This window comes from Glycine max, chromosome 19 (assembly GCF_000004515.6).
Source record: "Glycine max cultivar Williams 82 chromosome 19, Glycine_max_v4.0, whole genome shotgun sequence".
In the NCBI taxonomy this organism is placed as follows: Eukaryota; Viridiplantae; Streptophyta; class Magnoliopsida; order Fabales; family Fabaceae; genus Glycine; species Glycine max.
This window is the reverse complement of record NC_038255.2, coordinates 33992557-34006826: the sequence shown is the minus strand read 5'-3', so window position 1 is coordinate 34006826 and position 14270 is coordinate 33992557. Positions and strand designations below refer to the sequence as shown.

At 33.8% G+C, this 14270-nt stretch overlaps 2 protein-coding genes across 2 annotated transcripts; one reads left to right on the top strand and one right to left on the bottom strand.

The window, feature by feature from the left end:
* Positions 1-2329: 2329 nt before the first annotated feature.
* LOC100799897 (probable metal-nicotianamine transporter YSL6) lies at positions 2330-9996 on the bottom strand. The gene is made up of 7 exons (XM_003553899.4): positions 9328-9996; positions 7971-8143; positions 7005-7102; positions 6641-6778; positions 4804-4993; positions 4026-4152; positions 2330-3389 (listed from the first exon to the last, which is right to left on the bottom strand). Exons 1-7 carry the CDS (start codon positions 9689-9691, stop codon positions 2455-2457), a joined length of 2025 nt encoding a protein of 674 aa, XP_003553947.1. The 5' UTR covers positions 9692-9996; the 3' UTR covers positions 2330-2454.
* Positions 9997-11580: 1584 nt separating this feature from the next.
* Positions 11581-13887, top strand: LOC106797373 (uncharacterized). Its single transcript, XM_014771651.1, has 2 exons — positions 11581-11895; positions 13759-13887. The coding sequence occupies exons 1-2, from the start codon at positions 11581-11583 to the stop codon at positions 13885-13887; spliced, it is 444 nt and encodes a 147-aa protein (XP_014627137.1).
* Positions 13888-14270: the final 383 nt, after the last annotated feature.

Genomic DNA, 14270 nt, shown 5'->3' with positions numbered 1-14270 from the left:
GATATATGTTCTATATTAATTGTATAAAGTTTTGAACGACCTTGTTTTGAGCCAAAGTGAATTTATTATTTATTTAGACAAGTTTTAGTATGATGTTAGAAAGGTGAATGTGAGCCTTTTACCTTTTTGGAAGGCTTGTATTTAAAAAAAAATGTTTTAAATACTTTTAATTAATATTTGAATTTTTATTCCTATTATTATTAATACATATAAGTATGAGATAGAAAGTGTCACAGAGATGAGTCATTTCTAATTAATGATAGATGTCAAGTGAAAGTACAATCATGTATGCATGGGCTTCTTTAAAAGAATCAAAAAGGAAAAGAAAATAAAAAAAGATATTGAGGTCCATTTAATACCTATTTAGATACCATACAAAGAGAACAATGTAGAACAATCGTTTAATTTAAGTTATTTGCAAACTTTTTGTTATGTACATTATTTAGTGGATAATGAACAACACAAGTAAAAAAATTTCAAATTCACTGTTATACCATTTTTACTATTAATTGTTCTAATAAAATTTAATGAACTCATATTATTATTATTACTATTCTATAATAATAAAAAATAATATATATCAAATATTATACTATATGTAAATATTATATATATATATATATATTTATATATATGTATGTATATATACTAAAATATTATATCATACCCATCTAACATAAAACAAAAGTTTATAGTTTTATACGATCTTTTTCAAAAATTTATTTGTCCCTTTTTATAAGGTCATTTCTAATTTCTAAATGTATTAATTATTTTTTTCTTATATATTCTTACTTAATTATTTTTTCTCAAATTAATGAGAAGTAATTAAGTGAATAGAGAAATAAGAAACGGATAATTTTAGAATGATAATATAAATAATTGACATATTTAATTTAATATTTAATTTAATTAACTAAAATAGTTACTTTTCTTAAAAAAACATAAATTAGTTAAAAGAGATTTATAATAAGGAACAAAGAGAGTACCAGTAATCATAAAAAGATCCTCTGGAGAGAAAAAATGATAACGGTCCATACAAGATTACAAAATAAGATAAAAGCCGTTTTTCAAAAAGTTAAGTGGGGAGAGGGAATAATAAAAGATAATGAGTATTTATCTTTTACATTTCTTGTACATGGAACAAAAAGTTGTATCATAGTTTAGTGGGTAACAACATTTTACATTTTCAATGTGTTGTCAAGGTAAATCTTTTTATAATCAAACGTAGAACAAGTAATTTTATGTCGTCTTGTCCCTTAAATTTATGTGAATCAAATGAACCATGAATGTCTAAAATTGATATTAGGCACCCTCTCATTTTCAAGCACTAGGAGTAGATGTCATTCTTTGAATGCCCAACACAAGGATTTAAGAATGATATAATTATTAAACATTAATATAAATAATAAAAAACAATAATAACCTACTACAATATCTGAAAGTCATTTTCATATTCGAAAATTGAACATCTATTAGCATGTTTAAGAAAATCAACTCCCTATCAATTGTGTGTTGAATCTTGTTAATTTGACCACTTTTTCTCTAGTACAAAATTAAAGGCACTGAGCTAGAAGTGAAACTAAAGGGGCAGCAAAACATTCACAATCAAAAGTGATTCTGTCAACCTGGTGTTTGGTTCTGCATTAAATTAAAACCATAGAACGTAAAAATGTGGAAATCGAAAGTTAATAATATACAGCTTCTCGTTCGACATGGATATCTGTTGTGAAAATTTGACACACCATGCTTCCAAGCACACAATTAGTGCTCATGGCGTGCAAAGATCTAGCAAATTAATCTATGGAAAGAGGATTTGGTTCAGTACTAACATATGCTAATAATGGATATAGATATTCTCCACATATAGATATTTGCACAAGCCCAATAAGTAAGACAATATACAATGTTAAGTATTTTCGGTTTAAGATAAATAATTCAGTAATGGGTGATTCTATCTGCACCTTTTTTTTTTCTTCAGACCTATTTTCTTGTTCATATTTTTTTAATTCAAAATACCACCTATTTTAAAACATATACTACTAGTGTAATTATCACACATTAACAATCTTACCCTACATAATATAACTCATTATTTGATGAATGCATATTATATTTACACACTCAATGCATTCTAATTTAACTTCTTAAACATATTACTTTGGTTTCGAACTGAAACAACTTTAAGAAAAGAATGTGGAAAACATTAATGCACCAAAAGGAAAATGGGATCAAGGTACCCCCTTCCCTCTTTATGCCTTTCTTCTGTTTTCCGGTTCCCCTGAGACAGTTAAGGAACTGAATGATATCCCTAAATATTTACGGACACAAATTGCAAAGACAAACAGAGGAAATGAAATGCCAGATATTGCCTGTGATGTTTACATCCACATATTTACAGACACAAGGCAAATAAATAAACATTGCAGTTTTAAAGACAACCTAAAGTTGCTGGTTTCAGCTACTTGTGGAAGGGCCAAAGTACATACAGATTGGGGGATCAATCCTCAAAATAGAAAGGATTGCAGAAGGAATTGTCCATATCCCGTCACCGCATATCAGTCCAGAAGCAACTGCTCCAGCATAGTCTTCTGCATCCTTTCTATTCAACCTCTCCCATACAAACAATATCACAGTTCCAACAAACATATCAACTGCAAAGTAAGCACCAATGTAAAAAGGAACTGCCATTGCCATTGGGATAGGTATGTACTGTGAGAATTTCTTAGGAGTGACATCCCTTAGAAGGTTGATAACTAAGGCTGCCAAAAAGAAACCACCACACATTTCCAGGCAGTACTTCGGAAGCTCTGAGAATCCCTGAACACCAAGTATGGCCATTTCCCTGAATATAACAGCGTATGGTGCTTTGTAAGGGCCATCAGGTGAGCCAATATCAAAGGCAGTCCAAAACATCCAGAATGTGAGAGGAGCAATTACACAACCCATCGCTGTTCCGATCAATTGGCTCACAAACATGGACTTTGCCGATGAGAGGGTGAGGTAACCTGTCTTGAAATCTTGCATGAGATCAGCAGCAGTTGCGACAATTGACATCATCACAGCACAAGATGCCACCCCAGCTATTACACCACCATTTTGGCCTACTGCTGCAGCAATGATGAAAAGACCGATCTTTCCATAAGTGGATGCCAGACTCCAATCTGTGAGGCCAGTACCGTAAGAGTTGCAGAAGGCAAGGGCGGGGGCGAGGATGTAAGAGCACAGAACCAAGTACCATTTGAGAGGAGGGAAGATAATTGGTATTGTTGCTATGGATATCGCAGCCAAGCCCACATATCCAGAGGCTGCAAACCAGGTGGGTATCCTGTCCTTCAAGAATACTTCATCCCTCCTCTTTTCTTCTGATTGCAGTTGAGAACTCTCATCATCTGAAAACAATTAAGTTCTATAAATTATAGACTTGCACTCAGATCCAGACCAGACCAGGTCAGGGAAGACAAGAGATGCAGATCTGACTTCCGAGTTATGGTTCCCTGTCATTGTCTATTGATGAAATCATGCTTATTCAGGTTATATATCAGATGACACATCAAACTATACAACATGATTCATTTTCAAATAATAATAATGACTTATTGTGATAGATAATTCTGACTATGGATGAAAAAAAATAGCAGTACTGAAGGTTAACATCAATTTATACCCTTAATACCACCAGTTTCAACTTTCAAGTTTCAATGGATGACACTGGGAGTAGATAATCACTTAATCAGATATGATTTTCAGAAGTTAATTAACTCCATTCAGTTCAGTTGTTTTCCACAATGCAACCAATTCTATATTATCCATAAGCAAGCTGCCATACAGATCAAGATTTGATGTCAACATGAAGGTAATTTATTGGTAAAATATAAGATCCACACGCATGATAAGTTGACAATATTTATACGTCTTGCATGGGAAATGACTAGGCAGATACCAAACAAAACTTTATTAAAATAAAAAAAGAAAATGCAGCCACGCCTGTTGTAAGACGTATTTAGAAAGTATTTTACCATACTCACCTTGAACCTCTGTCACAACAGGAAGCTGTTTGGAGCTTGCCCTCCACATCTCCGTAATGGTTATCAGTATAATCTTTATCAGATTGTAAATGCCATCCCCTAAAATCAGAGCAATAGATATGAATACCTGCACAAAACATGATATGTAAGAAAAAAGGTTTACACAAAATTATAACTGAATAAAGCAACTAATCAATGAGAAGAAATTATTAGAAGTACTTTCCAAGAAAAAATGCCTTTGGATAAAGGATGTAAAGAAGTTAAGCTGATCAGACATGCAAACCTTTTTTAAGACATTAAAGCTTTTGAAAAACCCTAATTAAAGTTCAGGCTGGCTCAGCATATTTCAGAGCAAATAAGGCAAAACTTATCAAGTCAAAACAATGATCACTACATAGAAAACAAAAACATGTACTGTACTGTGCTCAGCAAAAAGAAGTTAAAAGTAAAATTTAAAATTGGAATGTTGATAATGATCTAATATTCCCCATTATATGTTATTGACTATTTTCTTTTGGACTTGAAAGTTAAGACGCATGGAGGATAAATATCATGCATTACGCTTGATAGTTTAAATTGATAAATTGTAAGTGGCTCAAGCTTGGTTCGCCAGTTATGAGTAATCAAGACTTTCCCGTGTCGTATTCAAATTTACACTTGCACTTCAGATAAAACATCAAGGCATTGTTTTTCTTTATTGTTGGCATAGAGATCACAAGCACTGTTTTCATGAAGATACATAAAGTGATGTCCTGCAAGTATATTTGGTTAGCCATACCTTGTATCCATAAAGACCTTTGAAATCGTTGCTACCAAGGTCAGCTGGATACCAGTCCCCAGCGTGCTCAGAGACGAAAGGCCACAGAAAGCCCCATGATATAATAGCTCCAAGGAGAACTGAACAATTGACTAGGTGAGGACAGATAAGACCACATCCAACATAGGTTGGACTGAAGTCAAAGTAGAATCTGCACAAAAAGGAAGAAGGCATGTTGCTATGTTAGTATCTAGACAATTACTTGAGTACTCAGAACCCTCCACATTCATTCCTCAGCATAGCAGTTACCGGTTAAGAATAAAATGTTAATCACTTATTTGATAACTATTACAAAATTTTGGCAAGCCATTAATGAAAAAATATTTGTTTTAAGCTGCGTCATGTGGGGCAGTTAAGAAACACAAACCACCACAAAGTAAAACCTAAAACATTTATTAAAAAATTAAGAAAATTGATTATTAGGTTATTCGGGGAAGTTGTTGCCTCTTATAATGTAATATCAGTAAAGGTCTTAGTATAATTGTATTATCACAATAAATAGGCAATAGAGTTGCATCAAAATTATGCATGTCAGTCATTTATTTGTGTTGTCTGTTACATTGTACCAGAGGCTGATTAATAAAACTTTAACCAGTTCAGGAAGAAAAAAAACGAAGCAATCAGGAGAGCCACAGCCAATCAATCAATAGCAGCAAGACCACAACACTAGAACTCTACAAACTAAAGGCTAAATTGAAAACCTAGCAATTTCATTGCTAGCTCCATTTCTTTTTATCAATCAATTTGAGAAAATAGTCCACAGATTAATGTAATTATCCTCGTTCATATTAAAAGTAATTTTAACTTCTTAACTTGTGGCCACTTTCTCTCTATCTCTTTTTTTTCCTCTGAATTCTACCTACCTACCATGTTTCTGTGCAAAAACCAGGGAATTAACCAGTCTAAGACAAGCCTAGACATTGTCCAAACCAAAGTGAGTGTGTGTGTGTGCACCACAGCACAACTTTGGGTCAGATAATCTTTTTCTTAGTTTGTCACTAATACTTGCAATTATGCTCAAGCATTCATGTAGTTCCAGAAATTCAACTCACATGTTAGTTGTATGGTAGTTAAGGGTTAAATTTATCATAATTCATAAATAACTAGTTGAAGCTTGTGACACTACCCCATTAGTTCTTAAGAAGGTATTGGTAGTCATAGTCATAATTGAGTTTTGGTATTTACCAAGTACAGGGAGATATTCATGTAATATGGTAGTTAAGGATGGAGTTTGCCAGAAATAACTAGTTGAAATTTGTGACACTATCCCATTAGTTTCTTAAGATATTGGTAATCATAATCATGATAGAGTTCTGGTATTCTCAAGTACAAGAGATATTCATCATGAGGTAAAGCATCTTTTGTTATTTATTGAGTTCACTAAGTTACAAGTTATAGACTTATAGTTTGTCAGTATGCCTTCTGTTAGCTTATAACAAGTCAAAAGCCTAGCACTAGCTCATGGACTCATATGAAATCCAAAAAGTTCTTGCTTGTACTGTACCTTATAGCACTAGTGGTATCATAGAAATGACACAATCACAAATATAAATACAAAAGTAGATTTATATATGCTTTTCAAAAAACATTTACCACTGGTTATTCACCAAGTCTCTTAATAGCAACATACTGCCTTAGGCCCATGTACAATGTAACTCTCAAACTGCTCTGATAATCATTAGGTCTCATTGAAAAGATATACATATGTGATACACAAGAACAGCTGCTATATAATTTAAGGTGAGTGAGAAGTGAATTCAGCTAAGTGCGGAGAAAATCAAAACCACAAGAGCCTTACGTGTTCTTAAATAGTGTCAAACCAAAGCTAGGGAAGTTGTCAAATCCACATGAATCCCCAATACCACTGAAGAACCACTTAAAGCAACTCCACAAGAAACTTATGCTTAGATACTTCCCAAGCTGCCGAACTTGGTTCCTGTAAGATTCTCATAGACAATAAATTAATAAATATAAAAGGAAAGAAAATAGAAACAAAATAATCAATGCATAAAAAATTACGAGGGATTAAAAGTTTTGAGGCGTTTCCACAATGCTTTGATTAATAAGCAGAAAGTTTCATCAACAATGTGCACGACCTGTATTAGAATGAAAGATATAAAAAGCTTCTGAGTGGTCAAATTAACATAATTTGTAATGCATACTCTGCAAGTTCTGCTCCAGTTTTTGTATGGAAACTGTTGATTAGCATAGCTGTGGCTGTCCCACTGGGATATGTAAGCTTATAATCCATGACCATAACCTGAAATTGCATTCAAGGAGATCAGGATACAGTGGCAAAGGAAATGATGTATCAAATAGGCAACAGATGGAAGTAAAGAGGCTATAGCTACACCTTCATAGAGAGAGAGTAGAAAAGCCATAACCAAATTTGCACTCCCTCCAGTTCCACTCTTATTATATTCACTTTTCTCATTATAGATGTACTACTAAATTGGCACCATTTGATTTTTGTGGGATAAAAACCATTTGAAAAGTTGAAGGCATTAAATTAAATAATTCCTCTTTAAGTAAACTTTTCTATTTAGTTTCTAACATGGACAGTCATATATTTACACAAACTTTATATCCCTCTCAACAGAGAAAATATTCATATCTTTGTGACTTTGCACCAAAATAAATAAATAATTCATATAATTTGCACTACATATATGACTCCTTCAAAGTTTGTGCTTTCAGCCAAAGCAACAAATGAACAGGATGATGGAAGCATTATTTTTAGTACATGGGAAGATAATACATCCTCTAAAAAGCTTTTGTATAGTTTTGGCAACAAATAAATAAATAAATAAATAAATAAGCTTTTGGATAGAATGTCATACATTTGGCAATAAAACATGGAAGTTCATGAAGAAGGTACACTCATCATATCAATAGTTCAAATTCCAAAACCCAAAGAACAATTGACCATGTTTTATAATTTATCATTTGATCTTCCAGATTACAAGAGACAAAATTCTTGCATTTCTTATTTCATTCTACTGCTTGTGTTATATGATATGATATCTCCTCTTAAAATATAATTTCCTTATGATAAAAAAGAAAAGGAACAAAGAAAGAAATAGAATTCAAGAAAATCTAACACAATAATAACAAACCAAATAGATTACCTTACGAAGTGGTACAAGACTAAAAAGTCCAAGGAAACTGACAACAAACATAAAACCCATCATCCAACCCAAGCCTGGGTCTTTAACATCTTCAGCTCTATTACCAGGGTAATCAGGGCCTATGAGTTCATATGTTCTCTCATCCATGGCAATCAAGGATGAACCAAACCCCCCTGTCAACAACATCACAGTTTGTACGTTAGAGAAATTTATGGGGAAAAAGATCTCACCAATATAAGAAGCAACTCTCATGACCAAGTGATTTTAATTGCTTAACTAGAGTTGAGACAGCAATAGAACAACAGAAATTGTGTCTAACAAAATACTTTTACCATGTACAATAAATAACCACATTTCATTTCAACATTCACTACTTTTTTTTCCCTTTGGCAGAGAGAATTTATCAGTGTTATTATAAAGCTTTTCAATAGATTTCTTTACTAAGGCAGTTAAATTAGATGAATTTGAACACAAATGAAATCTTGCTAGTTTATTATTACTATTATTCTGTATTAGTATAAGCCAAAGATATCTTCTACAAGAAACAATTTTGTTTAAGTTAGATAGTATCACTATGAGAAAGAGAAATAAAGGTCTTCCTCAAGGGTATTTAACATAGTTGTATATCCAAGACACAATTTCAAGACCACGGATTAAATTGAAACAACACTGAGCCAGTTGATCCATGCTATCAATGTAGTTTATTACTATTCTAAGAAAATAAAACTAAAAACATACAAATTAAATCTTCTAGACTGTAGAAGGAAGCTATGTTCATTTCCTACTCCATTGTCAATTCACTCTATCTCTTCCACAAAACTCTGTAAGCCTCTAACCTTCACAAAACTAACTCCAAGCTGAGACATATCTTCCAAACAAAGCACCAAGCTCGTACAGCACATAACACTTAAAGAAAACAGAAGCACATCCAAATAGCAGAAAACAAACAAAGCCAACTTTTTCCAAGAAAGTTCTAAAGTGACTTCAACAGAAAAAAATCCACAAGAACATTCCCATCAAGGATTCACTTCCCAACCTTGATATATTGCAAAAAAACTGAGCAAAGACTCTAAAAAAGCCTCCACGTAGTGGCGAACCATTTTTAAAACCTTGATTGCTACCAAGGTTTTATAAAATGGTCCGCGACCATGATATGGGCCGGAACATCAAGGACTTTTAACTGTCCACAACCGCAACGCGACCACAATTGGGATCGCATCAGCCACATTTGTCCACGATTTGCCGCAATATCAACAAACACACAACCGCAACGCGACCGGTAATAAACCTTGATCCTAGGCTTAACAATTGAATCCAAAACAATCAAGCAGGTAATGAGAGAGAGAGAGAGAGATACCACTGAAGGCAAGGCCATAGCAAGCAACAACACAGGTCTGAATAACAGTGTTCTCTTGCCTAGTAAAGGGCTTGGTGAAAAATCCCATCTTGGTCAACAACCCAGTCCAGGTCCTCACAAAGAAGAACCCCAACAAGCCAGCAGCAACATTAAGAGAAGGGATGATCCCAACGGTGAGATTTAGCTTGTGGGTGATGATGCAGAACAAGCTCCCCAACACAGCACTCACCACCAACCCTCTTATCGTTATCTGCTCCTTCCACTCCGGAACCTCTTCGCGCAAATACTCTTCCTTTTCCTCGTTCCCGTGAGGATCCAAGAGCAGGGGTTCCGAAATATCTACCGATGAGGTCTCTGTGCCCATTGTGAACAAAGAGAGTTTTGGGGTTTTCCTGTTTTTCGTGAATCAGAATAATTATTAACAGTGTGTTGTGGATTCGGATGTGAACAAACAATGATTGGGTTGTTTTGTGTTTGTTATAGGAAGGGGAATGGTATCTGGGGATTGATTTTGACAGGGGTGGCGTGGATTGATGTGGGCGTATTTCTAATAGGAACAACTGTGTTGTTCTGGTTTTCCTTAGGGAGTAGTGACAGCAGGTACACGCAACTTGTTCGGATTAATCTTGGGACTCTAACCTAACACCCATGTTGCTTAGATTATTGTACTTGCCAACTTGTCTAATAAAAATGTCTGGTTATATCATAAGTTAAGATTTCCAATTTGTACGGTGGAGCTACAATTTTTTTCTTAATAATACAAAAGCATAATTATTTGTACTTTAAAAAAGTATAAATTATTTATTACAAATTTAAAATATAATTTATATATTTAAAAATAAAGTAAATTACACAAACATCTCCTAAGGTTTGATGAAATCATACATACCTCCTCCATTTTCAAAACATAACAAAAAAAAAAAAAAAAACTCAATTGATGTTTACCTAATGTTACATAGTGTTTCCCGGGTTGATCAATATCGTTTAATATTTTGACAAGAAGAAAAGTGTTAAATGAGAAGGGCACATTAAGGACAACACAAAGAGATAAAGTTGTATAATGTTGACAAAAATGATATAAAAATAATGTATGAAAACAAAAGAAAAACATGTATATTTTTATCAAATCTCATAGAAACAAGTATAGTGTTGGCTTAAAGCAAGTGGTTTTCTGCTATAGTGATCAACATGAAAGCTCACAAGAGAGGTTTTCTAGCATGAAGAGTACATGCATTAAATGTTCCAATGATCACATTCTTTAGACGCAAGCTCAAGTGAAGAAATGTATCTGTTTAGAGAAAATAAACACTTTAAAGAAGGTCTATCAATACTAGAAGCTTTGAAGATATGGTTACGAACCTACATGCTTTCACTCAAATTCTTTCGATAAAAAGCTTTCTGTAAATTCTTGTATAGTTCAAAAAAGCTCTCAAAACAACTTAAACACCTTGATAGAAATGGCTAAGTGCTAAGATTGTATATCCATTTGTAAGACGATTAACAATTAGTCATGGTGCAAACAAACAACAAGTATGTTTGATTTGTATAGAGCCAATTGTAGCTTGGTAGGACAAAGAATATTAGATTGTAACAAACTTGGTGTAGAGCTTGAGTTATAGAGCCAGAAGTGGCAATGATTAATACTTGTAACTTATTGAAGTTAGTGATACTTGTTGGTTAGTCAAGAACTGGGCATAGTCACAGTGGTCAAGATGAACTAATATAAATCTTTGTGTCTTATATGTTTTCATTTCTTGTTTACTTTAAACTGACCTAGGATTTGAGTTAATTTTGTTCAAAAAACTTTGTCTGCTTTGCAAAATCGTTTCAACATCTGAAAGTGTATATACGAAAATTTGTTATCTGTCTTACAAAGTTTCTCTTCAGAAACTAGCTTTGTTTTTTCACAAAAAAAGGCTTTAAAGATTTCTAAAATCACAATTCATCCCTCCTTTTTGAGATATTTGTCTTTATAGTTTGGTATCAAAGCTCAACTTCTAAGGGTTGAGCACTTGATATGGTCTAAAGGAAAAGATTCTAATGGTAGATAACAACAACAACGATCAGTTCATTACTAAGGAAGCATCCTTCATGAGGCCACCAAGCTTCATAGGAGAGGATTATCCTTACTAGAAGGATAGAATGAAGGTGTACATCAAGTCCACTTAATACAGACTCGGGTTGATCATTACAAATGGAGACATACTCATTCCTAAACCAGAAGCAGAATGGACAGATACAGACTTTGCTATAATGGAGCTAAATACAAAAGCTCATTATACTCTGAGATGTGCTTTGTCCAACAATGAGTATAACAAGATCTGTAGACTAAAGACAACCAAAGAGATCTGGGACTCACTGAACATCAATTATGAAGGGACAAAAGATGTTCAATTAAGAAAAATTGTCACACTAACAAGGCATTATGAGAGCTTCCCCATGAAAGAAGGAGAACATGTGGATGATATGTTTAGAAGACTTCAAGTGCTTCTAAATGATCTTGAAGCTCTAAGGCACACCTTCACCAAAGCTCGGATAAATCTGAAGATCCTAGATAGCTTTCCCAAGGTATGGGAACCAAAAACAACCATCCAAGAAGCTAGAAATATGAAAAATCTAGCATGGGATGAACTTCCTAAGAGTTCATGAAGTCCATCTTCCGAACTTAGATCATCTACCAAAGAAAGATTATGTTGCCCTTAAGTATGAAGAGACTAGCTCCAGAAGAAAAGAAAAGATGAGCTTCTCTAAAGATCTTAAAGTGCAAATGGCTAGTTCAAACAATAGTTATGGAGATTCCATAGATGATGAAATGACTCTCATGTCTAGAAAGTTCAAACAAATGATGAAAAAGAAAGGAAAGTTTCAACACTCCTCCAAAAGAAAGGACACAAGATTCAAGAAGAAATACAAGGAGGAAAGCAATGAGATCATCTACTTCGAATGTCGGAAACCTAGACATATGAAGGCTGAGTGTCCCAGCTAAAGAAGAAAAAATATTCTAGTGACAAGAAAAAGAAAAGTTTGATGGTCACCTAGGACGACTCAGATAGTGAGAAGAGTAACGTTTTAGATGATGAACACGTTAACATTTTTCTAATGGCATATACAAACAAAAAAGTTGAGGTAGAAACTTGTTCTGAATTTGATAGCTCTTTTAGTGCTTCATCAGATGATGGAGAATATATGCTCTATCATGTCCTTCTTTAGAACTATCATATGATTTCTCTTCAGTGCAAAAAGTATAAAGAAAAATATAAAACATTTGTTTTTTAAAACACTGAGTTAAAGAAATCAAATGAAGTTCTGGAAAATAAAAACCATATTCTAGATGATAGTCTGATTCAAGCCAATAAGATGAATCCACTATAATAGAAAAACTAAGAAAGGAAGTAGCTTGTCTTACAAAAGACTTTGGGAAGTTTTTGGAAAGCTCAAACACATTAATCATGTTTTTAAAATTTCATCAACATCCCCTTGATAAGTCTAGTTTAGGTATAGAGAAAGGGGCATCACCCTCTAAGTCATAGTTTGATTTAGACAAATGTGAATTTTGTGGTAAGTCTGGACACTCTAATTTCATATGCATCCATAAAAAGAAGCAAATGTCTAAGGTTACTAATGTTATTGGACCCAAAAATATTTGGGTAGGAAAAGACTAGGGTTTAAGCTGATACTTGGACAGTGGTTGCTCACCACACATGACAGAGGAAAGGCTTATGTTCCTCGACCTAAAACCAATTGAAGAAGGAATTGTTGCTTTTTGAGGCATAGGCAAAGGAAATATCACTGGTATAGGTAAAATTGGTATTCCTTATCTAGCCTCCACATACAACGTCTTATATGTTGAAGGACTAAAATATAATCTATTGAGCATAAGTCAATTTTGTGATAGTGATTATATTGTGTCTTTCAAAAATACCAATGTATAATCAAGACAAAAGATGGCAAGTCATTCTTCATTGCCAGACGACACAACAACTTGTATGAGATTGATCTTATAGGCCTTAGCAAATAGAATGTAATGTGTTTGATTCAAAAATAAATTGGATGAACAAGGTAAGGTGATAAGTAACAAAGTTGTCTAAGTAGCTCAAGGCTATAACCAACAAGAAAGTATAGATTTCACATAAACTTTTGCTCATGTTGCTAGACTTGAAGTTATAAGAATCATGCTTGCTTTCGTTGCTTATAGAAATATAAAGTTTTTTCAAATGGACGTTAAACAATAGGGCTATTATGATCAAGTTTCTAAGGACTACAAACCTAACCTACAAGTGCAAACTCATCCATAGTTTCCTATTTAACATGATGATGCTTAGACTTGGGCCTAAAAACTATGTTAGCGGCAAGGATAGGTTCAACATATACAAGGTGATGGTTGGTGAAAAGGTGAACCTTCCTAAAGTCATTCTTATCTATTGAATGCAGGCCTTCAAGCATCGATTCAACCCTGAACTCAAGAAAAACCTTATTCCCTTTGGTATGTTGTTCACTCAGATTATAAGGAATGTTGGAGTTAATGTGTTTGGGATAGCACCGTCTGCTGGAGCCTTTTAGTTAAAAGGTGCGACCTCTGTAAAGATAGGAATTATTGATAATTTCGCAGAGTATGCTTAAAAGCATATTAAGAGAAAGTTCAAGAAAGAAACCAAGAAGGAACCACAATCTGCAGTTAGTCAAATGATGGGCACTCAAGATCAATCTAATGATCTTGAGTTTGGATCTACATCTCAACAAATGTAGGGGGAGCAAGCCCAATCCTAACCTAAACCCAACTAACCCAGACCCAAACTTACCATAAAAAGAAAAGACCCACCCTCACTAACATTGATAAACCCCTTCATGAGTGGTATTTTGTATTAGTTATTGTGTCATTTTGCATGTATATTCTCAACAAAACTCACATTTTAACACTAGTTTTGTATTGCAAAAGCACAACC

Coding starts and splice junctions, on each gene's coding strand:
- LOC106797373 (XM_014771651.1), top strand. CDS start 11,581: ATGGAGCTAAATACAAAAGCTCATTATACTCTGAGATGTGCTTTGTCC. Junction 11,896..13,758: donor TCCTAGATAGCTTTCCCAAG/GTATGGGAACCA, acceptor TATTGAATGCAG/GCCTTCAAGCATCGATTCAA.
- LOC100799897 (XM_003553899.4), bottom strand. CDS start 9,691: ATGGGCACAGAGACCTCATCGGTAGATATTTCGGAACCCCTGCTCTTG. Junction 7,103..7,970: donor GTCTTGTACCACTTCGTAAG/GTAATCTATTTG, acceptor ATGCAATTTCAG/GTTATGGTCATGGATTATAA. Junction 3,390..4,025: donor TGTTGTGACAGAGGTTCAAG/GTGAGTATGGTA, acceptor AATTGTTTTCAG/ATGATGAGAGTTCTCAACTG.